At 39.5% G+C, this 25,026-nt stretch overlaps 1 protein-coding gene across 2 annotated transcripts in view; it reads right to left on the reverse strand.

Annotated features, from left to right (window-relative positions):
- GSK3B (glycogen synthase kinase 3 beta) overlaps window positions 1-25,026 on the reverse strand; it is a 153,474-nt gene that overhangs the window by 31,268 nt on the left and 97,180 nt on the right. For both annotated transcript variants that reach the window (XM_063351972.1, XM_063351982.1), the window contains exons 4-7: window positions 21,894-22,004; window positions 18,808-18,938; window positions 16,885-16,991; window positions 7,542-7,639 (exon numbers count right to left, since the gene is read on the reverse strand). In XM_063351972.1, the coding sequence (XP_063208042.1) occupies window positions 7,542-7,639; window positions 16,885-16,991; window positions 18,808-18,938; window positions 21,894-22,004 (447 nt within the window). The remainder of the gene's footprint in view (window positions 1-7,541; window positions 7,640-16,884; window positions 16,992-18,807; window positions 18,939-21,893; window positions 22,005-25,026) is intronic.

Raw genomic sequence — 25,026 nt, forward strand, 5'->3', positions numbered from 1 at the left:
GCACACGCTATTCTACTTCTTGAGGACAGTCTTATGAAAGGTGATACTGTCAGGGAAAAAGTTTGGTTTTGTTTTTTAAAGCGCCCAATTTAAAAAAAAAGAATGAACCAACAAGAGAGAGAACCAAACCAGAAGAAGTATTAGAATAATAAAAATGTAGTTGTCTGATGGAATCAGCTGTATCTGGAATGAAGACTAAACTTTTGAATGAATGAACGGTGTCTATGTGAGACTACAAGGGATCCTCCTGCAAGTGAAGAAACCAGGTCAACTAGTCTTGCTCTTCATTCCCAATTGTCATCATCATCATAAATAAAAATAAAGAAACATTAACCACTAAGATTAACTAAAGAATACACTTGCTGAGAAAGCAGACACTGCTCCGATTCTCTTAGAACAAAAATTGAACACAGTGGGTTTCACAAGTATTTTCTGGAAAGCCTTTCATTGACATTAATCTGTAATAGATTAAGCTCCCCAAGTAATTTTAATTGCAGGAATAAGGTTTGTGAAGGTAGAGTAATGGTATGTATCTCAAGCAATTAAAGAAAAGCTACAGGATCCCAATAACGTCATCCTTATCAAACCAGAAGGGGAGATTTATGAACCTGAAATAAGCCCTGAATTTGATTACAAATAACAAAGATCTTCATTGTATGTTCTCATAATCGAATTTTCATAGGAGAAGATGGATGATATTCAGCTCCAAAAGAAACTCAGTTACACCCCAGTACCGAAGCCAGCTGCTGTCCACACCTGGCTTCACTGTGCAAAACTGCACCAAGCTATTTATGACCAAATCCCCACTATTGCAACACCAGAGGAAGAGGAAACTGCAAGGGTCTCAAAACAACTGCAGTGGAATAAAGGCCCTTTCCGACAACCATCATTACTGCTAAACCTTTGCCAAAATGTAAAAATCAGTTAAAAGCATAGGGACAGTGAGGGTTCAGAAACTCCAGCTGGTAATGACTGAACTAGAGAGGGGACAAGGTGGCTATTTAAGTCAGGAACCTCTAGAAAGCCATGGTTACAGCAGTATAGTGATTTTCCCTGGGAAAACTGTGCAAGCTTATAAGGAAACGTGCTCCAGAAAGCCTAGTATATATGGCTTACTGGATGGCATAATTTAATACTTCTGCAAACATGTCTGCACCTCATCAGAAAGTTGAGAGGCGTGCCAAATAGTTATTTTTTAAAAAAATCACGGTGCAGGCATCTCAAGCAGTAAACATGGGTCAGCTTTGAAGTAATACTTCCAACAGGTCTGTCGTAGAAAATGAAATAAAATTACCCACTTTATATACGCTTTCTTTCAAAAACACTCTCATCAAACAAAATGAAAGCCAACTAAATATAGATATTTCTTCTATTCACAAACATAAGAGCAGCCATATATCAGGAATAGGAAGAAACCCATTGTCACCACTGACATGAATATAATTGCTCATCAACTTTTTTTTTTTTTTTTTTTTTTTTTTTTTTTTTTTTTTACACTGCCTGCCTGCAAGCACTGGGAAGTGACGAATTACATGAGGCACAGGAACAGCCAAGTCGTGATGTGGGGGGACATCAGGGGAAAAAAATGCCAGCAGACTTCCCTTAGGGGCGAGGGGAGAGAACCCATGTGAAAGCCCTTGTCAGATGCAGGCAGGTCCTCAGCACAGGACCACATCCAATAAAATGAAACACTTATTTTCATACACTACTGCTTATTCTCCCGGAAGAGACGGCTCCTCTCTCCCCATTAACTACTGTGACTGAATTTATTTTATTTCAAAAACTGAGCCCAAAATAGTACCTTGACATTTGAGCATGAGCCATATATTATAATTGCAGTCTATACTTAGCATTCGGCTCAGTAAAACTGTCAGAGACCAAAAAGTTACACATGGATAGGATTCCTGATACTATTGAGCTTATCTTTTAATATGCTTTTTTCCCCCTTGCCACCCTCAGCCCAGAGAACTATGGAAAGAAGATTTTATTACTTCTCAATTACCATGAAACGTGGGTTTTCGTGCAAGGAATAACCGCACAGTCCGGTAGCAACCAAAAACCCCAAACAAACAACCTCCTCCCCCACCACCTTTTTCCTGCAGTTTTCCCAAGTTAGTTGATGCATCTCATACTCCAGATTGCAGCATATGGAAAAAATATTTCTGGTAGACAATGCATGGCAGATTGGCAGACACTGTCCTCCCCATGTCCCAGGGCTGCTCAGACAATTATTGCTGCTTCATTCTTCTGACAGAGATGCTTATTCTTTTTTTCTTCCCCATTTTTAAGGGAAGTAGGGGGAAGGTACTAAACAAAACCTTTCAGAAGATAATTATTATCTTAGAAACAAAACCACTATGCTTCCGAGATTCCTGTTTTGCAAGGGGAATAAAGAGTAACCACTGTCTGCAGGAGCTGTGGTTGAGCATGTTTTAGTTTGGTGGGGATATCCCAGCCAGTTTTCCCTTGATGGTTTCAGGGCGCTGAAGATCTGGGGGGGCCAGGGAATGGCCCCAACCTCCCAAGACTTCACAGGGGGCATGGCAGTCCTGCAGGCACTACAAGCTGTATGCACAAGGTTGGAGATTTATGGAGGAGTCTGCCCTGACTGCATCTCAGAAAAAAAAAAAACCAAAACCCTCTTGGGGTCTAAGAGCTCCTTTCAAGCTGTATTCAGCAGTACCCGGCTTCCACTGTGGATTTTAAACAGGGAACTGCAACCCTCCTGGGCTGCTGGGTTTCACCCTTCCATCGGGGATGGGACTGTTCTAAGGCATAGCGTTTACTCATACATAATTTCTTTATGCGACCACTGATGAAACCCACACTGCCACTGTGCCTCCTTCAGAAACTGAGCACATTTCTGAAGGAGATGTCACTCGAAAGCCAGTAGGGGCATGAATTTTAATGAATATATAGGGTTACCCACTTGAGATATTCCCAGCGATGGGATAACCTAACATTTGCAACAGCCAGCAGGAGCTAAAAATAAGGAGGAAGAGTCACCATTCAAGATCAAATTTTGGAAAAAGCACAGCACATGATTTCTCTCCTGTAATAGTGTAAGTATGCAAGAAGAATGTACTTGGGTTAAATTATTTCTTCAGATGGAGCTCCAACACAGTATTTCCCCATATCGAATATCATTTTGTCAGGGATAAGTGGTCAGAGATCTTTCTCTCCCAGCCAGATTGAGAACATATGGAAAGACCGTCTTTAAAGAAATAGGAACAAGAGAAAAAGCAGCTAAAAAGAAGGGGTCTGCCTTTTGATTCACATGAATGTGATGCCATGGGTTCTAGAGGGGCACAGTTTTTTTGGAGCAGTTGGCAAATATGCAATAGGCCTGGAGAAACTCCAGGTGCAACTGGATGGTCATCTTGTAAGACTGCTTGAAATGAAACCACGTGAAGACTGCTGAAAGTGAATTAAAATCTGACAAAGTCCAAAAATGCTTCTGACACAGCAAGGGACTGCGGATGTTGGGCATGCAGTCTGCAGGAAGGACAAGCTGTGCTGGCTGACATATCACAAAAATTTTATCTTGATGAACACAGCTACAGAGGGGATGTCATAAAGAATTGCATGAGAAGGGGGGACTAGTTTAATGTGATGGCATTTTGAAGTCATTCTCCAGCCTAATGCAAAAAATGCATACCCAGGTGTAGCATCCAATTGCTGTGTTGTGAAATGAACTCAATCAAGTGAATTCAATCAAAGCTGAGTAAGCAACTGAAGAGACAACTGAAAAATTTATCTTGGCTCAAAAAAATGCTACAGGGGTGACTGTGACTCAGGCATCTCAAATTGACAGGAACCAGCAGAAAAGTTTCCTAGCTGACCTCTCTTGCAGTGGAACCAAGTAAATTTAAGGGATAAAAGTCAGGTACGTTTCCAAATGTGTGGATAAATATTTTTTTTACTGTAGCCCTTTTTGGGATTTTAAAATATTCCATTTTCTCTCCCCTGAAGTTTCAGAGATACAGTTCCAAGGAAGCTATCTCAAAAACATGACTCCAAGACAGTCAAACAGCAGCTCACAGGTCCTAACCTGCAACCTTCTGTGAAGTTCAATGCTGTTCTACAACTGGCAGATCCCACAGCTCTGCTTCTCCTACGGCCCGCTAGCATTAAAATAAGTCCATGTTGTAATGAGAGCTTTAATAGTAGTATTCTGTGGCAGCAAATGGAAGAGGTGGACACCATCTGTGAAAATATTTTTAAAAATGAATCATATTCTGAGTGAAATCTTATGCAATCTAACATTTTACATGTTGTGCACAAGACAACATTTTTGGTGATTTTTGTGCTGCAGAACTGCATACGTCTTCAACTGTATTGAGGGTGCAGAACCCAATAAACACAGGTTGCAGTTTTTATGCTAACCTTTCAAACCTAAGCAGAATTTAAGCATCATACTGAGAGTGGAGAAGAACAGAATGTTTCATGACTTCTTTACAGATTTGAGAAACAAATCTGCTCAATTTGGTTACTGGTCACTCTTAAGGGATACACAGTAGATGGGACAGATCCCTGCCAACAGCTGGCTGAACAGAAAACTAAGGATCTCACTTTCTACTTTTTCTTCATTCTCAAAAAGGTTGAGATTTGAGGTAAACATGCTGTTCTCCCTCTACTCCCACTATGAGAAATACTTGACGGTGGGATGGCATTACAAGGGAAGTGCCTCATTGCCCAGTTCATGCATTTTCCTGGACAATTTCTCATGGCTATTGATTTTGAATGCAGTATTCTCAATCATAACTTCGTATTCTCACCTTACGCTTCTGCCAGGGCTGTTCTGAATAGTTCATACAAAACTTCACAACACAAGATTTCGTAGACAAGGACATTGAAAAACAGTCCGCTTCTGCAGTTTGCACTCATTCTCTCTTCCAGTGTTGCCTTGAGAACATATGCTGCCTCAGTAACAAATATACAGGCAGAAAAATATTCATGGCACTCTCCCATTCAGGCTCACATTTTCCATCATAATTCCTTAACGATTCAGTGAACATCCTTTTTTGTGACTACTACTGTTACAGCATTTGTTCTCTCAGACCTTCCTAAAACATACTCAGTATTTTTTAACTTTTTAACTGAAGAGACCAGGCTTACTGTAAAATGGAGTTATCCCTACATTTGTTTCACTTAATTTCTATGCATAGGGGGCTACATATCTCACAGAAGATGAGAAAACCTCAACACAACACAGGCACGGATGATCATTCGGTGTCCCCCTTTCTACATTTAAAGAAAGGATGCAGAAATTTGTTTCTGCGGAAGTGAAAATCAACATCTCAAGCTATAATTTACTGAAGTTCAAGCCTTTATACTGAATACTCCTTCGGCTGTCGTGAGAAATCACATTAGTTGCCAGTACTATGTATTCAGCTATGAATTAGTGAATAAAAGTTATCACGCCACTCATGGTAGTGTCATTTAAAAAAACCCACAGATGGTACACAGGCTATCAGCAGTTTTATTAAAGTACTCCTCTGCTTCAATACAACTTAACTCAAGTGTAAACAAAGCAGAATCATCACAATCAGAGCACATACATGCTATAAAATTTTTAGTTCACAGATGTTTACTTCCAGTAATGCAGAACTGAAAACATCCAACTGATGATAACAGCTCTTAGCAAACTTTGAACCAAACCACAAACTCTGCTTGGCAAGCATGTCAATAATGAGAGGACGTCTATTTCCCGATTTGTGAAAATCAAAGGAATGGCAAGGCAGAGCACTATTGTTTTGCTGATAAGGCCTCTCTACTCTCAGATTTCTGACTGCACCACGGAAGGACTTACAGGACTGTCACTGTGATATAAACAGTTGTATTTACAAAAAACCCCCGTTAGTTTCTCAGGATTGCAGACATTAATCAAGAAATAAAACAGGACTTCTGTAAAACGTCCGAAGGCAAATGCCACAGGTTATTGCACAAACTCCTGAGGAACTCCAGCCATCGGAAAGGTTCACAGGGTCTACTTCACATCTCACAAAAGCAGTATAGCAGAAAGCGCACCGCTCCAAGACACTTCTCAAAAGGAAAAAAAATGTCACTTGTGCCATTCATCAGCTTTACTTCTGAGAGCAACTCTAGTTTTCCAATAGTATTTCATATGGAACCTGCCCCAACTTGGATATGCTGAACTTGAAATACACTGGGCAGAAAGGCAATAATAAGAAATCAAGAAAGTCGTAGAGAAGTAGGGGCAAGACATGGAGCCTCCAGAGGAAAGCTGTTGACTGGAAGATTTCCAGCAGGACAGACAGAAACTTACTGTAATAGAAGCTAGGATTACATGGTCAAAGGCTGGAGTAGATGTGGCAAGGGCCTAGAAAGGTCACAGAACACCCCACTGAGACTGTACAGGAGGCTACAGAAACACTGAGCCTCACCAGCCCATGCCCTCCATGCAGGAGAACGACCACTTGGCGCTGGTTGGTGTCATACACTCTGTTAGGACAGGGAGGAAGACATCAGCAGCTCTTTTAGTGAATAACACAGATGCAAGTAGGAAGCCCTACTATTCTACCCACACGTTTTGGTTTTGAGAGGGTTTTCACAGCATGCCACACAAATATACACACATCACGGTAGCAGTTAAGTGACAAAACCAAGGAGGAAATTCTCTTAATACAGTCCCCTTGTGGCAATGAAATCAGTAAAGCAGAACAGCATGTGCACACATCTTATCCTCTGTAATACTCCCATCTTATTAAGTGCATAGTATAGATTCAGAGGAAAAATATTCTGCTCTCTGTCTTTCTAGAAATCTTGCTTCCTTCATTGCAGAAGTTGAAGGAGGCGGGGGAGACTAGGGTGCTGGGAAGTCAGACATCAATCTTCTAAGCTATGAATTATTCTTCCATGCCTCTAATTTGAGAATCACAGAATATTCACAGCTTACCAAATGAAGTCAATTAAAATGTGTTTGGACATAAGTGATATATAAGTGTTATGTATTCTGAAACATTAGGTCTTTTTCACTTGAAAAACAAGATTCTTAAGGCAAAAGGTATCTTTGTCCTACATTTCCTGATTCTCCATCTGCAAAAAGGAATGCCTTTTCTCACCTTTCACCTCAAAGAGCTAGAAGGAAGAAGAGAAGAAGCTACATATGTGAAGAATATGTCACAAGGAAATTTAATAATACTATTTTCAAAGCCAAGTACTAATTGCATGCAACAAAGGAAAAAGAGCCAGATTCTTAAAGAATGAAAAATCACACATTAATGAATACTGGCTCAGTATGTAAGCACTATATCAAATCACACTGAAAGTGCAATCCTTTAAGAGGGGAAAAACCGATATAATTAAAAGATGATATATCATATGCACGACTGCAAGAGGGGCAAATAAAGATCACCGAGTTGTCAAAAAAGCATAAGAAGTGTTTTCAAACATGGTTTACATGCAACACCCTACACAACGGTGACAGAATATATATGCTGACAAGGCTATAATAACGCATGTTTTCAAGCTGATTCCCAAGGAATAATGCAGTCAAAAGAACACTTAAAATTCCATACCTTGATTATTTCCACCAACTGATCCACACCACTGTCACCTGGAAAGATTGGTTGTCCTAGTAACAGTTCAGCCAATACACAGCCTGCTGACCACACATCTAAAAAGAGGAAAGAAGTGGAAGACAGGGAAAGGTATCAGTAAAAGGTACATATTAGGCCATTTATATAAAACCCCAGCAGTTTTAAGCTACTTATTTTCTTAGTCATGTTTAATACTCTGTGTAACACAGCTAAAAATAAAAAGCATTCCTCTCCAAAATGCTAATCTAGAAAACACAGATAACTGGCATAAAGCAACGTCAAGCAGACAGTCTTAGAAGTCAAACCCTAAGACAAAGAGAACTGGAACATAATGTTGAACACCATAATGTACTGACATTAAAACTTGTACATGTGAGGAAAAGACCTGACAACATTTGCCATCTGAAAATTAAGGATTTCCCAACACCCTGTGATGTTTTTAAGTCACATTGATCATGAACTATGCATAGGTATTAACTACCATACTGGTTGATGTTTTTAATGTTTCTGCATATTGAATAGACTCCTTTTTCCATCCATATATACATACATACATGCACACACTAGACACATGAACTAGTACTGCAAGTATTACTTGTATCCTGCAGTACATGATGATTAAGGGATCTGCTAGACAGCTTCTCTAACTCAGTCACATCAAGACCTAATATGTATCCCAATTCCGTTTGCAAACTTGGCTGGACAACAGAACTGCAAGTCACAGATCAGGTCAACAATATCCACAGAAGAAGCCATCAACTAATTTTCATACGCATGCCAAAAGCCACGAGTAGTCACTGGCAGTTACTCCTCTACATGAAGAAAATCTTCATAATCTATTATAGGTATATCGTCTTACACATAAAGAAGACAATTCAATACTACAACAGCAACTTAAGAACGTATCTAAGTGTACTACAGCATATAGCATTTTATTTTTGAAACAGTTACCTGAATGAAAAAATCTAATGAAGCAAATGCTGCATACCAGATGTTTGTCACAATTTGCTGTAACTGCATACCAAATACTGAAATTTAAGCTGCTCAACACACTAAAAGTATCGCACCTAGATGCGGAGAACTGTTTCTCCAAAATACAAGATTGACTATAAGATTTCCTAGAAAGTCATCATTTTTTCAATGTATATGTGAAACCTTACACTAGAATCTAACCTGAAACAAGCAGTCGACAACAGAAGATTTGTAAAGTGTACAATACTGTAATGGTCCCAAAGGGAAAAGAACCAAACCAGTCCCCCTCCACCCATCTTTCTTTGAACTCTTGCCTACTTTTACTAGCTAACCTTCCTCATGAAATAACAGGAGGACGACCACAACTCAAAACCCAGAGAATTTGCCTCCTGAGGCCTGTTCCAACCTGAGATAACCCACACTATGATGGAGATCCTTATTCCCTTAGGGTATTTAACTATGACATTGGGAATTTAACTATGACATACATACAACACTGTCGGTTGTGACTAAAGGTCTGTGTAAGGAAAACATCTCTGACAATTTTCTAAACAGTCTACTATCACTTTGTCACAATCTCTAGAGATGGATGCAAAAAATAATTTAAAAAACCCTTTCAAGAACTTCAAGACTGGTAACAAAATAACCTGCCAGTTAGACCTTCCCCCATTTCTACATGAAAGAGATTGGGGCTATGCAAAAATACTTCCCCCTCTTTTCAAGAAAGATACGGTTCAACTGTAACATACAGTAGACAACAAGCACTGCTCAATACTGCAGCTTTCAAAAATCATTCACCTCCAAGTCAAACGGATGCGTTTTTACATAATGCCTTAGTACAAACATCACATCAGGGTTTATCCTAAAAAAGTAATTACTTACAATACAAACAGCAACCAAACTGAACTTTGAGTCTTGAATTCCAACAAGCAGACAAACCAGATTACGCTATTTGATCTTTTAGTCATATGTAATAGAAGTTGGCATGGCCACCAAGGTGCTAAGATCTCTTTTGGACAACAAATGAAGATGGCATCACGTAAAGAACATCTAATTGCATCCAACTGCTAAGCAACATCTCTCTGATAGTTCCTGCTGTTGGACCAACACATACAACAAGAGATGATGCAATCAATCACTTTTTATGTCATCCCATGCACATTTGGTTTATAGGAAATGACACAACAGTTTAACAGATAGCATAGATTTCTTCAGAAATGTTGAAGAAACAGATAAATGTACTAAGCAGTCAGAGTACTGCAACTTAAAAGGCACCTTACAGGGTTTTGAAAGAGCTGAGTTCTTTAGACTGAGTATATAGAACAAGTGGTACCCCAAAGCTATAATCATTATTTACAACTTCAATCCCTCTTTTGCACTGAAAAAGAAACAATATACGGGAAAGAAAAGTATCTGACAGAACATATGCAAACCCAAAGCTGACATCAGAATAAGTCAGCATTTACAACTCACTTCCTTTAAAAATGTTGAAACTACGCTAGCGTGACTTTTTTCAAATCAGACTGTGGCTTTTTAAAACTGTTTTAAATAACCTTCTGGTCTGGCTGCTCCATGAAGTTGGCTTTGTACTGTTTTATCCCTTCCCAGTCTCTCTAAATGCCTTCACACTCCACCAGCCAATTTCAGCCAAGTCTGAAAGGCAGAAGTCTCAAATACATTGCAGAAGTTTTGTAAAAACAGTGGGGAGAGCGTGCATCAGTGTTGCTGCTGAGGAGAGGAGGGCTCAGTCCCCGTGGGACACACTGGGCTTGCCCTCACCCTGACAAACTGCAGCTGCCAACAAGTTGAAGGATGAGCAGGTCATTTTTCAAACAAAAAGGCCAAGCAGAAACAGCAGAGGGTACACGAGAAAGCTGAGAGCATCACAGGGGGAGAGAGGAGAAAAAGAAAGGATGCAGGTGATGAGGAAACAGATGAGGAAGTCTGAGGAATACTTGTTGTATTTGTGATGGGTTTAATCCATCAAACATACAACAAATTCATTGGAAATGTATGTAGTAGTTCCATGCATAGTGAAATCTTCCAAATCGGGTGATTTAATGCCTTGTTAGAAGTCTACTTAAATTTTCCTTGATTTTACTTGCTAACACTTTAAACATACACTGAAATAAGCTACAGGCATTCCAAAATTCCCAACTGTTTTCCAGGAGTGTAATTTCACCAACTTCCAAAATAGGACTTGGGCAGTGTTCCCTGGGCAAGGAAGTGAACGAACCCTTGAAGCATCCTCAACGAAAGCCAGAGAAAGGAAGCTAACTTCAGCAGCTCCAAGCAGGGGCAGCAACAAAACAATTTACATAGGTGTTTATACAACTCTGGTGAACAATGCACAAAAAGGAAGAAACTGGACATTTCAGCTCTGCTGAAACTTGATGGAATTTATGCCGTGGACTTTTAACAGGACTAAAATTTCACTCCATTATAGTGGGTTTTTTTTCCCTTTGACTCTGGCATTTTAAAATTTATCTTCCAAATTTGGATGGTAACATTTTTCTCAAGCCTGAAGTAAACAATGTACCACATTCTATATTCAAAGACATGTTACTTAAGAGAAGTGAGAAGGTAGTTAATATTAGGTTTTGATAGCTTCTTCCCAGCCCCTTTTCTTCCTTAGCACAGTCACAACTAACTATTATAGGTTAATAATCTTTCAGAGGAAGCTTACAGTGTAACTACTCGTTCCCATGGGAGGAGAAGCATTTTCTGAACTATTTCTTTTTGATATGGACTATTTAATTAAGGCAAAATATGACTATCATTCACATGCTTTAAACTAGTTGATAAAGAAGGTAAGAGTGAACCTTAACAGAAAACAAGAATCAAGTCAACAAATGGTCCTTATGGCAAACTAGCTAGGACAACGTGAAATTTTAGGACAGAATACTGAAAGCTACTAATTTTACGTAGAAGAAAGTAGGCAATGTTACTTTCTTCATACCTTTGGAGAAATGTAGTCTAAACAATATGGACAGTAAATGCAACTGCCAGCCAAAAACAATCTTCGAATAAGCTTATTTCAGATAGCTTTCGCACATTATAATAGTAGCTAATGACGTATCTGTCATAAACTGAAGAACATCTAAGGTAAATACCATTAGCACATAACTACCTGAACTAATTTAAGCACACAAAAATTCATAGAGCCTCTTATATTCCAAAACTTTTCTTAAATTTAAGTTTCTATTACTTTATTGATCTTCACAGTTGTTGGGTGGACATTAACTTGTCTACAAATATCATCTATATAATTCCGTTGCTTTTCAATGCCATTCCAGCATTAGAGAAGGTAAGAAAAGGAAAATTTCTCTTTACTTCAGAAAGAGGCATCCAGCAGGACAACCTGCAAAGCACACTCCTTAGGTTTAAATCTGCAAGTGGGCAATGGCCATTTTCAGTTGTCTGTGACAGAATACCATGTCCACGAATCTCATCTTTTGCGATCTCAAACTCTGCCTTTCCAAGATGAGAAGCTCTTCTTCACAGCATGAGCACCATTCATTCTATTACCAGCTCCTCTAAATACTTATTTAGAGGATATAAAGAAAGGAAAAAGAAAAGAAAGAAAAAGGAAAAGAAAAGATAAGCCTGCTCTCATCCATTTAGTATAAATTAAGACCTTTCCTTTATCTGACACTTTAGGGGGCACATTTACATTTCTACGTTTCCCCCCCATCTATTCATCTCTGCCCCAGTATCCACTGATCTTGATGGACTCACTTCATCTTGGAGGTGACTCAAAGTTGCTGCCCTAGAAACTGTGGAAACAAACTAGCAGGGAAGAAACCAGGAGTCAGAAAAGCAGCCCTAGGAAGTCGTAAAATCAGCAGCTTCTCGTTGCCAAATGCCAGAACACAAAGTGCTTTTCATTGACGCTGTTTGGAACGCTTTTTGGGATGTCAGAACAAGACCAAAATTCTGGATTACGAGCATGCGTGCTATGTTGGTGCAAGTTTTGCACATCAAGCCACCACAGATCCAGAGATTATGAAGACAGAATAAGGCCAAAACATGAAAATGCTTGGAAAGCCATGCTTGTTCCAGTACTTGGAACAAAAGCTAAACACAGGTATCTCTATTTTTCTGCAATGAAGAGCTGAAACTACAATGACAGGTGATAGAATAGTCCAGTAAATTAATGCCTGTGCTTATTTTCAGCATTGGAAGTTGCCATCCGAGATACAGAAGCAAATACTTTTCACTGTTTGTCAACAGGTTTGGGACACACCTTGTGATGGTTCTTCCCCAGGAAACTGAGACAGCTCAAGTGTGCATGCCCCCAGAGGAGCTTCTGCTCCAGGCTGCTGAGGTGAAATAGTCACTCCCTCAGTCTTACTGCTTGCTAGAAAAGTGAACAACTAACTTCGTGTGATACTTATTTTTGGATATAGCAAGACAAGCCAGGGATACAGCCACACAGATCAATCTTTCCCTGCCAGTGGCTATAAATTCTCCCTCTGGAACACTGTCAATTCCTGCTAGCACAGTGACAGAAAAAATGCACTGAGACCAGCAGACCCTTGTTATCCAGAAGCGCCACCACGTTCTTTTGAGTCCTCCATTGCCCCATCACTTAAGCTACTGAAAAACTGAATGTTGTGGGGGTAAAGCTTAACTGCACAACTTCTTTTTATGTAAGAGAATCACATTCATTGTAACAGGTATGTCTGCATTCACCCTGGCTCCAGCCCCTATGTCTGTCCCTGGACATTGTAGGGGAATGTGGGCAGCCATCCTGTGGTTCTTCAGCAGGCAGCAGCACTCAAGATGACCAGAGCAGCCAGCAGCATGCCAGCAACACACTCTGGGATGGCGTAACACACAGACCTGCAAGGCAGAAGCTTTGGCCAAAATGCTGTCAAGGGACAGCTGAAGAGCTTGGTTTGCAAAAAAACCCACCAAGCCTCCTACAAATCAGCTTCAGGAACAAAACTACGTGCCATCCCCAGCAAGCCTCAGGGACATGCACACGCTTGCAGAATCCTAGTCAAAGGTGCACAAAAGCCCAAACTGTACAAGCTACGAAGACAACCAAGTGACACAAATGCTTGTGTCTGACCACTGAAAAAATCGCTTGAAGTTGTAATGCAGGCAGATGACAGAGCTATAATGGGCCCGATTTGTAGCTATTTGGCAACAGGGATTATTTAAAAACTTGAATCGGCCATTTCCCAGGTCATTATTTTAGTAATAGTCCCAGGTCTGCTGGATGACACACACAGGCATTAACTGCAGTAAACATGTTTTGATGCTACTTTTACTATCATATATATTTATATACAGCACTAATGCAGTACTTTACAAAAGTGCAACAAACACTACCCCTGCCTGTGAGTCATTTTTAAAGGGACATTTTGGGTTAGAATTTAAGTCATGCACTTTGATGAAATAATCAAGATCTTAGAAGTTAAAATCCAGTTTACAGTTCTGTTGTGACATCCAGGATGGAAAGACACAACCTGGAATCAACTTTAGCTTCTGCTACACGGAAGTAAAGTCGCAAGGACAAATTCATGTGTTAAAAGACAACTTAGACGAAGCCAGAAAGCCTAATGCAACTCCTGGTTACAGTGCCAAACAAGATGACTAACTATTGAAATGGTCATGATGCAGGCTGGCTGTACTGTCAGTCTTGGGCCACCACAGTGTCACTGCTTAGGTTTAAAAAGCACTTCTTGCTCAGAAATATTTCCAATAATTACTGGATCACACCACGCTACAATCATAAGCCCTGCAGTAACATTAGCAAACAACAAAAACCTTAGGAAAACAGCTGGATGCCTTGCAGATAACGTGCAAAAAGTTCTACTTTGAACACTTTTTGGCTTCTTATTCTTCGCTGATTTTATTTTTCATGTAGTTTTAAGATAGTGTATTTAAACAGAAGAATGAAGATCCCAACCTTACATTTCTGTTTTTGTTACCACACACGAGTGGATTCTTACATAAAAGAAAAAGACTCTATAGTAGGAAAAGGCTGCTGTGCTAACAATTCAGAAGAAAACAAGAACTAGAAAACACAAGCATGTCCACATTAAAAACAAAAGGTTTAAAATGCAGTGTTACAATACTGAAGCATTTCACAGTTCCCTATGCCGTGAGCTCTGGATAAAGTACTGATAATTAAATGTTCCTTCCTCTACCTCTCTCAAGAAACCTATCTGTGCTTGTTGGTTGGTGTACAAATAATGCTGATTGAGTTTGGATGAGCAATCCTACGAGAAATAGTGAGGATTCTCACTAAGTGCTGTTGCTAAAACTAAGCAAGAACTATCTAGCAAGGACTAAGGAATAGCATGGTATTTGCCATCACTGGAAACAGCAGCATCACAAAACTAAACCCCTAGAATTTCTAACATACTGCAGAACACTGGGAAATGGCAATGTTTGTAAAAGCATTTTATTACTTCTCAGCTCCCAAATGCAAAGATTCTGCTGAGATGGAAGTGGGGGGAAGAAAGGATAGGAAGGAGTATTTGCTGAAATTCATTTTTAAGCTATTCTGTGCAAGTTTCAGAGAAGGGGCTTGGGGGGCCAGGATTTTTTTTGAGGGGGCACAAGAAAGTCTGAACCACATAGCAAACAGAAAATAGACTCCTCACTTTAGGATGATATTTTTATTAGAACTGTTTTAGAGACCAGCAGATAAGAAAACAAAAATGGAAAGCGCAACTTTAAAGAGGTTCTGCAAAAAAAGTACAAGACGAAAGCCATTACACAGTTGGAGCAAGAGACATTTCACAGGCTTATCTACAAAGCAGTCTCTTCTGGTGACACCTAAAATATTTGTTTTATGCAGTTATCCTCTGAAACAAGTTGTCTCAGTGCACTCTGATAACACAGCTCAGCCAATCTATTCGCTCTCAGCTGGCAAAATGATGTCAGCCAGGATCAGCTGCCTTCTCTCACTCACGAGCTCCCGCCACTTAGCTTTCACCTGGGCTCTGCTGCTTATCAGACTACACAGTAATGCTGATTCAACTCATTAATGTAGCAGAAAGTTAACCTAACCAAAAGCCTCTTGTCAGTTGAAGCTGAATCGGCATATTAAACAGTAAACCATGAGAGCTAGGGTATCCAGGGGCAAGAAAGAGCAGCGCTGGGGCTGCCAATTCTGGCAGCCGCCAATCATTAAGTAAGTTCTGCCCCTTTATCTTTCTTGTGCCATTACTTTCCTCAGACTTCTTATGGTCCTGCCTCTTTTTCCTACCAGGGAGATACGCAAGTGTTGCTATAATACATACTGAAAAGCAACTAATGGGAAAAAAAAATTAGTGAGAGCAAGTAAGTCTTCAGGAACGCTTCTGTTTTCAAAAAACTGACGAGTTAAAACCAGTCAGCCAGCCACTGGGTTTAACAATAGTTAAAACATACTAACTTTAAACATACTTTAACTGGTTATATTCTGCCAAGACTTGATCATGATCTCCAAATCCTTTTGGACATATTAAACCTTGCCAAAGCAACTCAAGTCCATAAGCAAGCTAAAAGCTTAGCACACTATTGGGGAATCAGAGAGCTAAATCCCGTCTTTCTAGCACTAGCACTCAGAAGGAGCCCAGGGAATATCCTGACTAAAAAACTGAATAAGTTACCCCACAACCAGCCGACACATAGCTGTTCATTTTTATTTTTCATTTCGCTGTTCATTTTTAGGACTCCACTGTAAGAAAACCCGGCTGTTCTCCATCCTCTGCCAAAACCTCCAGCTTCCCTAACATTTCCATGACACAGCTACGTGCCAGGTACTAGAACAAGTCTTCTTCATGCTCAAAATTAATGACTAAAGGACAGCAAAAGTTAACAGAATAACTTGAATCAGAAAGACTGCTGTACACAATATATTAAAACTGTAAAGAGAGTTTAAAGCCAATTATTAGGCCACATTTTCCCTCCCACAAAAATGGGAGTAAATAAATTACGGAATTATTTGTGTCTAAGTAACAGCATATCGGAAGCAGTAGTTGCTATTTCTACAGTCACTCTTTACACTTACTTTAAGTCATCTAAATGCTCTTCTGGCTTGAGATCTCATACCTACTATTAAAGTAAATGGCAAAACTACCTGGATTTTTTGCTTGAAAGCAGATTTCCCCCCATACCTTAAAAAAGCCCCTCTCCGAATGGAATTGACACTGAAATCTCAAAAGGCATAGAAATCACAGCACCCGTCTATAAAATGTGTATATTTCATTAAGAAGTTGTGCCTGACCATTTACAACAAAATTCTACCTCTGGGGATTTTATCCAAGATCTCTGGAAACCTTTACACTTAACTACAGAATAAAAACTCATGCAGTTGGTATAGATTTCAACAAATACACATACATACCTATACTGGAGGTATAATCGGTGGCTCCAAAGATCAACTCTGGTGCCCTGTAGTACCGAGAGCAGATGTATGAGACATTAGGTTCTCCACGAACCAGCTGTTTTGCACTGAAAAGGAAACAAAATAATAATCTCTCAGTAACGAACAGTTTTACAATACTGCAGTACAGACCAACATTAAGTTTTGGGACTCTTCACCCATCCCCCAATTCCTAAATGCTAAAGTACCATGTTCTTCTAAGCTGATGCAAGCCACAGACTCAATGATTTACTGCGAAATCAGTCCAATCTATCAATCCGCAACCTTATGCTGGACATAGCAAAGGAAATTCTGACTACAATCTAGGTGATATATGGAGTCAGATTTTTGTCCGGCCGTTGTCTTTTGCCAGGTACAAAAGGTTTGTTTACAAAGAAAAAGAAGACAGAATACAGTTCAGTCAAACGTAGTTACCTTTTAAGGTTCAAAAGGTCTGGATGCTCACCAGAACTGAGAGTATTTTTTTTTAATTTTTTTTTTTTTATTTTACGTCAGAATATTCTGGTTCTTTGCTGTTTAAGGGACTGTAGTATGAGGAGACAAAGGAAAAAAAACCTTTGCCATTGTAGTCACATGTTAATGGTGCATGATTAACATGAAGACTTCATTTATACTGCAAAAGATCAGCCACAAAGGATCTAACCTACAGTATTGCCCCAACCACTACCTTTGGAAGAATCTAAGATAATAAAGGAACATGAAAGCACATTACTTTTAGAACATGAGTCTATGAACATATTATACTTCTCCCAATTAACACCAAGTGGTAGACGGAAAGGAGCTAGAAGACAAAACTGCCCTTTCAGAAATACAACATACAAATAAGCAGCACCAAACCCAGCTGAGTGACAAGCCAGCCAAACTCAACATTCCAGACACTCTTCTCAGCCTTCAGGGAAGAAGGACTCCCACCACCCATTTAGCCTGTTTTTAAAAGTCTCAGGTTTTCTGTTTTTTTTATATAGGAACTACCATTAACAAATTCCCCACTGTTAACACATAGGAAGTACCACCTTTTTATGCACTGTTACTTTCGAGTTTCAGTGTGATTCTTATTTTGCTCCAACACACTGGTGAGGTAGAGCTGAGGAGGAGATTCCCGAGCCACCAGGCATGACGATGCACTGCTTGAATAACCACCATCTGACATTCCCACACATTATGGGCAAGCAGAATTTAGCAACAGCAGCTTCCGTGACCTCTTGCACATAAGCCCTAACTATTTTGGTCTGCAAAGTTATAGCACAACCTAAAGACTCAGCCTTCCCAGAGCGAAATCTGTCTCCTGTCTCAGTGTTGATGCACCGAATTTCTGTATCAGTTCTAAGATGGAGACTGGACTCTAAAGGCGATTCACTTGAATGGATACTGGAAACAAATGTGCCACTGGAAACTAGGCTACATGTTGTATGTCCACTATCTAACAGCTTCAATCAGAAGTGTTGCTTTTGTTCTTCAGCCTCTACCGTACTTGAAATATTAAGTGAATTGATATACATACAAGTAGACTAATAAAGTGTAACAGTAGCCTTTTTAGGTTATTATGCCACTGCACCTGTCTTCTCTTGCCCGAACATATTTCATCCCAATATTTGGTTGTAATTTTCCATGGTGTAGTATTTTCCCTATATGATGGCATATTTATTTTTTAATACCTGCATAAATAACAGGCTTGAATTTTAATTCCCTCCTTCTTGATATTCTTTTCCAGCTCTTCCCTCACCAAAGTAATTTTACGAGGAAATCAGAGTATCGATAATTTTTCTTTCAAAACTACAAGTGAAGACATTCTGAGGAACTCAGAGGGTTTCTTTGCAAAACTGCACCTGGGTTCACTTTAAAAGAAGCTGTTTTCACCAGGCTTCAGGCCACAGGTGCGCTTACCTTCCGAAGTCGCAGAGTTTTAGGACAGCTGTATCAGGGTCCAGCAAGAGGTTCTGTGGTTTTATATCCCGGTGGCAGATCCCAAAGGAATGGATATAGGCTAAACTCCGGAACAGCTGATACATGTACAACTGGAACACAGTAACATTGCATAAGGCATGCTTTCACAGTCAAAACAGAGTAAACAATTAATTTAGCACAAACACGTACTAGAAGAAAAACAAAAATCACACAAAAAAGACCCTACTGAACGCGTATTAGTGCTATGAAGATGGGCAAGGTATTTGCATACCTTCCCCAACCACGCCTTGCCACATACCCCACACGCAGCTCAGATTTGTTCATTTGTCCTTCCAAAAATGAGCACAATTTCAAAAAAAATAACTGTGCCGGTTTCCCAACGTTTATAAATAACAGTAGTCACAAGAAACATACACAAAATAAAGGTGTTTCAGTTTGCTTTATAAATCAGACTCTTCACAGAAATGAAGTATTCCAGGTTATGTAAGGCGGAAAAAAAAACAGCCTACAAAGAAAACCCTTTAGTTGATGAAGTTATTAACAACACATTAAAAGTTGCCAAAGACTATGGTAGCGTCTCAGTCTGTCACTTGAGTGAATCTCCTAGTTGCTCTTGGTGAGGGAACAGATTCATTTCAGTTTCAAATCTCTGGGCAAAAAGAGGGGGCAGATAAAAGCGACTGTTCAGAGTCATTTTATGCAAGGCAGAGCAAACAAGTATGCTGAGGGAGGGATTGCTCTGCCCCAGTCCAAGGCTAACCAACCCCTTACAGCAAGAAGGAATACAGCAAGAGGAGGTGTTATGTAACCAAGAGCTTCTCAGGGCAAGGGGATGATGTCCACCTGCTGGAGCCACACACTATGGAGAATAAAAAGCTGGTGGATGCAATTAGGGCTGTAGGGCATATACAGTTATAAAGGCATGGGAAGCCCTATTTCAAGGTTGACAACAGGCAGGCAGGTTATTTGTTATCTTTGTTGTGTCTCCCCCCAGGTTCCATTAAGGAAAAAAAAAAAAAAAAAAAAGATAATCAAGCTGAAGGCAGGACATTGTACTGGAGTTGCAACTCCACACTTTCCTTTTCTAAGCTCATTCTCCACAATTCACCTTTAATGGTCTGTAAAACTGTGTGCAATTGCTAGATATTGCTATCGGGTGGTGTTTGCCTCACTTTCACCACTATCTTTGTGTTTCACTCTTTCTCTCTCCCTTGTTTTTTGTTGTTCATTTGGTGGGGAAGGTAGGAGCGGGAAGACAGTCGCCTGAATTTTGGCTCTAGGTCTTTAGTTTTCGTATTTGTTTCTCAAAACCACAACTCTGCACAAAGAAAAGCAAACAAACATGTTTTCTGAATTGCCTGCTGTAGACATGTGAAGTATGCATTGTGCAAGCGTATTGCAAAATAATCCAAAAGATTGCGCTAACTTGAGAAGTCAAGTCAACACACGTAGGATTTAGAAAGTATGCCTTTCATCTCCACACAGCAAACCCAAAGTTTACAAGAATTTCTTGCAGCATGTTAGAAGTTAAAAATTACGAAAAAGATTACTAGAAAAGCTTCCCTGCAGTTCTTTAACAGCTTCTTTGTTACCCAGGGAAGAGCAGTTCTCTGCCTGCCTAGGTACGTATCAATCAGAAGTAAACAAATAGGTATGATCTGACCTTTGTGTAGCCAAGATGTCTGGAAAATTGCAAAAGCCTTAATGTCATCAAGGTAACGTGATCTATTTAAATACAGGATTATGAGAAAGGCTTGCCTTACCAGAAAAATAAAAACAGCCTTTCAGGCTACCTAGAACGGGAAGTCCCCAGTATCCAGCAAGATGAAAGAGTTGAAGAATTTTCTCTCATAGGATAAGTAAGGACAATTTTTCTCAAGTCCCCATAATGAAAAGCAATTAGGGCAAGAATACTCACGAAAGCTATATAAACAATTTATCAAAAGCTAGGCTAACAAATTTTGGGTAGCATATAATCTGAAGACACGCTGTTCCACCAACAGAACAAGCAGAGTGACATTTCAGTAGAAATTCTTTCTGGATGCTAGATGATAAGATTCTGTGCTTTCTTAAGAACAGGTACCAATGCTGGCTATCGGGGAGACATGCCATTTACAACTTATGCATATACAGTTATGGCACAACACTGTTATTGGAGTAATTACTATTTGTAACTTTCATCTTTGTAACTTTCATCTTCTTTCAATCAAATTGAAGTTCTTTCTTAAGTAATGTTAAAGGATTACACTTCTAAAGAGGACTCTGGAGAAATCAATATGAATCGGGAATATTTGTTGCCAATTTCCATTTAATGCTGCCTGGATGCCACGTTAAAAAGTTAATGTCATGTGAAAACGTGATCATTCACTAGCGTGCGGATTGTGGTCACCACAATATATGAAGTGGAACGATGAGATCCAGATGGGTTCTGTGTTTGACCAAAAAAATGACATTTTATTCATTTTAATCACTTCGTAAAAGACTACAAAAGATGCAGACAACTTATGTGAGGTTTTGAGGCTACAAACTTCGTATCCTGTGTAGCTCTTCAAGACAAGAGCCACTGAGATCCGTGTGCAGGGAAGGGGACAAAAATATGCCTTTCATGTTCACAACAGAAGCACATGAACTCTTACTCATGTGCCAGGAAAGGAGGAAGATAACAGATAAGAGGACACTCTTCTTCCTGACATCCTCTTTCAGTTCCTGACCTTTGTACTATTGTGTCTTCATCATCTCAGGAAACTGAAGCTGATAATCTGGCTGGTGTCAGTCTCTATCTAAGCTGCTTGAAATCAAAATACTCCTCCCACACTTGGTCTCCCCCACCCATTCCAAGATCTTTTGTAAAGTGAGAAATCAGGAGTGCTTGCTTTAAGACTCTTGCCTCTATTCTTCCTTCGCAGTAACAAATAATCATGCTAATCTTTTTTTTTTTTTTTCTTGCCTCAAGATGTATGCACTCCTAAAAATTTCGGAAAACTAATTACGTCAGAAGAGAGGTATCCACAGAGCCTGTTCCTATAATATCCCTCTTCATCTAACCACATCTATCAGTTACGTACCTTGACATAAATCATAGGGAGTGTCTGTTTGGCCCGACTATAATGTCTGGCAACTCTGTATACTGTTTCAGGAACATAGTCCAGCACCAAGTTGAGGTACACCTCATCTTTCTGAAAGAGAATAGAGAAGAAAAAACAACCTAAAAAATCAGCAATAGATTTGAAGCATGAAGTACAATTAAAATATTCAGAGAAGCCAACAGGATGAGAAAGCTGTGGATGTTTTAAATACACGTCTTTAGTGGGCGTGTGAGCTGCCACCAAACTGTTTTTCCTTTAGGCTTTGCACTTGTGCACTAATACGCAAGTCAAACTTACATTTAAGGTCACACTAATTAATATAGTCTCCAACATAAGTAATTTTCTGATTATAAACACGGACAAGGATATAATTGTTCTGCTCATTCAATATTTTCATTAGGAGGTATTTCAAGGTGACATCATTATTTAAAGCAGTCTATTAACCCCTTAATCCCTTCCCTGCCAAAACACAAGTGCAAATTTAAAAGTCCCAAACTCACATCCCACAGTGACACACACACCAAAAAAAAGTTTAAAAATGTCTCATCTTTTAGAAAGGTTACTTTCATCTTATAGAATTTCTATTAAGGAATTAATAATACACATTAACCATTCATATACAGTAAGCCAGTGTTAACATTTGTAAATATTTTGTTTACATGCATTTTGATGTCCCAGTTATCTCCAACTTGACCATATGAACTTACTCAAGGCAAAACAGAGCAAGACAAAAACCAAAGACAAGTATGGCTTTTAATATCTAGGATCAGGTTAGAGGTCCATGTGAGCATAACACAGAGAAACAACAAACGTAGCTTTCTAATAAGGTACTTGTTAAAGAATACATTAGCTAAGGAAAGAAGGAACAAAGAGGAATTAAATGACAAAGTACTATAATCACATAGTGCCTAACTGTGGAACTGAGAATTTTCAGCAGTAAAACAGGTCTTAAAAAGACTTCTGATATTTTAATGCAGTCTTCTGTGCAAATCCTATCAAGACTGTGAATATGTTTAATGCTGGGGCTGAGGGGGTGGGTATAATTAACTATATCAACCTGAAAAAATATTTTTGAAAGCTAGGCACATTCATTAGAAGTAACCTCTCCTGTGCTTGCTGCATTAACAACCAGATCTTTCTAAAGAGAAAGATAATACACAGAGACTTTATGTGGATGGAAACATTACAGAATTCCTAGGTCTTCAACTGGAGTCCCTTGACAGGAGGCCATTGGCTATGTATCTTAATACCTGAAAACAAACCTCATTTAGCTATAGCAATTTAATAGTATTACTGTGACTTAACATATCATTTCAAGTACGGAGTGTGGTCTGTTGCCCTCACAGTGCTCTGTTCTCCTTACTTGTCCTCAGCAGACAACAGCAGTCTCCAATGAGTGAAGAAATGGTACGTGGTAACACACACCTTGAATACACGATATGCAAAGAACTGCTCATCTTGTGTGTCGTTAGACTCAAAATTCAAGATCCCTGCTCACCATTGTTTGACAATAAATGCTTGTATTTTCAGGACATTTTAATAGCTCCTGCTGATACTTCCTAACAGGCTGAGTCACTTTGCAAGGCCCTGCCTACATCACTCTTCCCCACAAAAAGATGCTCTTTTTTAAATATCATTGCTTAAATGACAATGGTAATAGCACCAGCACTTAGCAAATGCCAGCGGCCCACTAACTTGTATCTGCTCGTATGGTAATTCTGCAACATAGACAAGGCGCAGCAGCCTCTGAAACCATGCCTGTGCTGTTGTCTCTCCCAGTGTCATCCAAGGAACTGGGTAACAACATGAAGGAATCTGGGACCAGGCTGGAGAACAAGCTTTTTGAAATGGGTGAGGAGGGACAACGACCAGCAGTGCAGAGGAAATACCAGGCAGCTCTGGAACTCCAAGGATGTGCAAATGTATGCAAGAAAGTATTTTAGCACTTTTCCTCATCAACAAGAGAAGTTCTTCCTTCCCTGACTCTCACTTCATACCAATAAAAAAACCTCACCACCACCTTTTCTTGGGTCACCGCTTCCAAGGTATTAATAATAAAATACAGAAAATAAATGCCCTGAAAAATCAAAGTTAAGTTATGCCCGGTAAGGCAACCCGCACTCCAAGAGAAAAAACAGTCTTGTGAATATGAATTCTGTTTGATTCAGTGTAGATACAACCTGATGAATATGTTTAAGGCTTGCCTCCTCTCGGAGAGTCTTGGCAAGTCTTATTGGAAACAAGTCACTGCACAAAGTACTCCATTACTGAGGCTGATTCATTCAGGGGATTCATGTTCCACATATCAGAAAGATTTACAAGAGAGATTAGAGAGACAGAAAAAATGAGCAGAAATGGAATACAATGATTTTACAATCCTCTCATCGTACAAGCAGAAGGACACATGTAAACCAGTAATACATATGATCATTAAACCCCATCCACGTTACTTCACAACAGCGAGTTTTAAGAATTACAGAAACTCTATTTAATTCACACCACCTTTGTTTTACCTCCTCCGTTTTTATTTTTATTTCATGTTCTGTTGGAAATGGGACTAATTCAATGGCATGGCATGACACAAGCACAGAAAGATCAAGGGATCTGAATCATAGAGAGGGAGGTTTTGCACCCCAATCCTTATGAGTTTTTATGCTACCCAGTACTTGAACAAACTACTTGGGTTTCCCACGGTGTTCCTCCCATGTAACTGTGTATTGCACATTATCACCTAGAAGACACAAAGGCACATGAACACCTTTTTCCCAACCAACAAACAAGTTTTGTTGTACCATTTGATGTAGCCAGAACTTTAATATGCAACTACAAAGGCAAGACTTACGGTGTTGGTTATATAAATAGCAGGATACTCCACTGTTACCACAAGCAACTGACACTTCACAAGTGCCCTAAATGACTACTTTAATGAATTAAAGATGAATCAAGTGTTCTGACCTACCTCCTCCTGATGTAACCTGGTACAAATCTGATAAATGCTCAGAATACAGTTTTTAAGAGCCCTCACCCTTCTGTGTGAGCACGAACTGGATGAAAATAACATCCAAGTTACCTGGATTCCCCTGAACAAGATTCAGTATGAGCTAGAAAGCAG

This window comes from Chroicocephalus ridibundus, chromosome 1, assembly GCF_963924245.1.
Source record: "Chroicocephalus ridibundus chromosome 1, bChrRid1.1, whole genome shotgun sequence".
Lineage (NCBI taxonomy): Eukaryota > Metazoa > Chordata > Aves > Charadriiformes > Laridae > Chroicocephalus > Chroicocephalus ridibundus.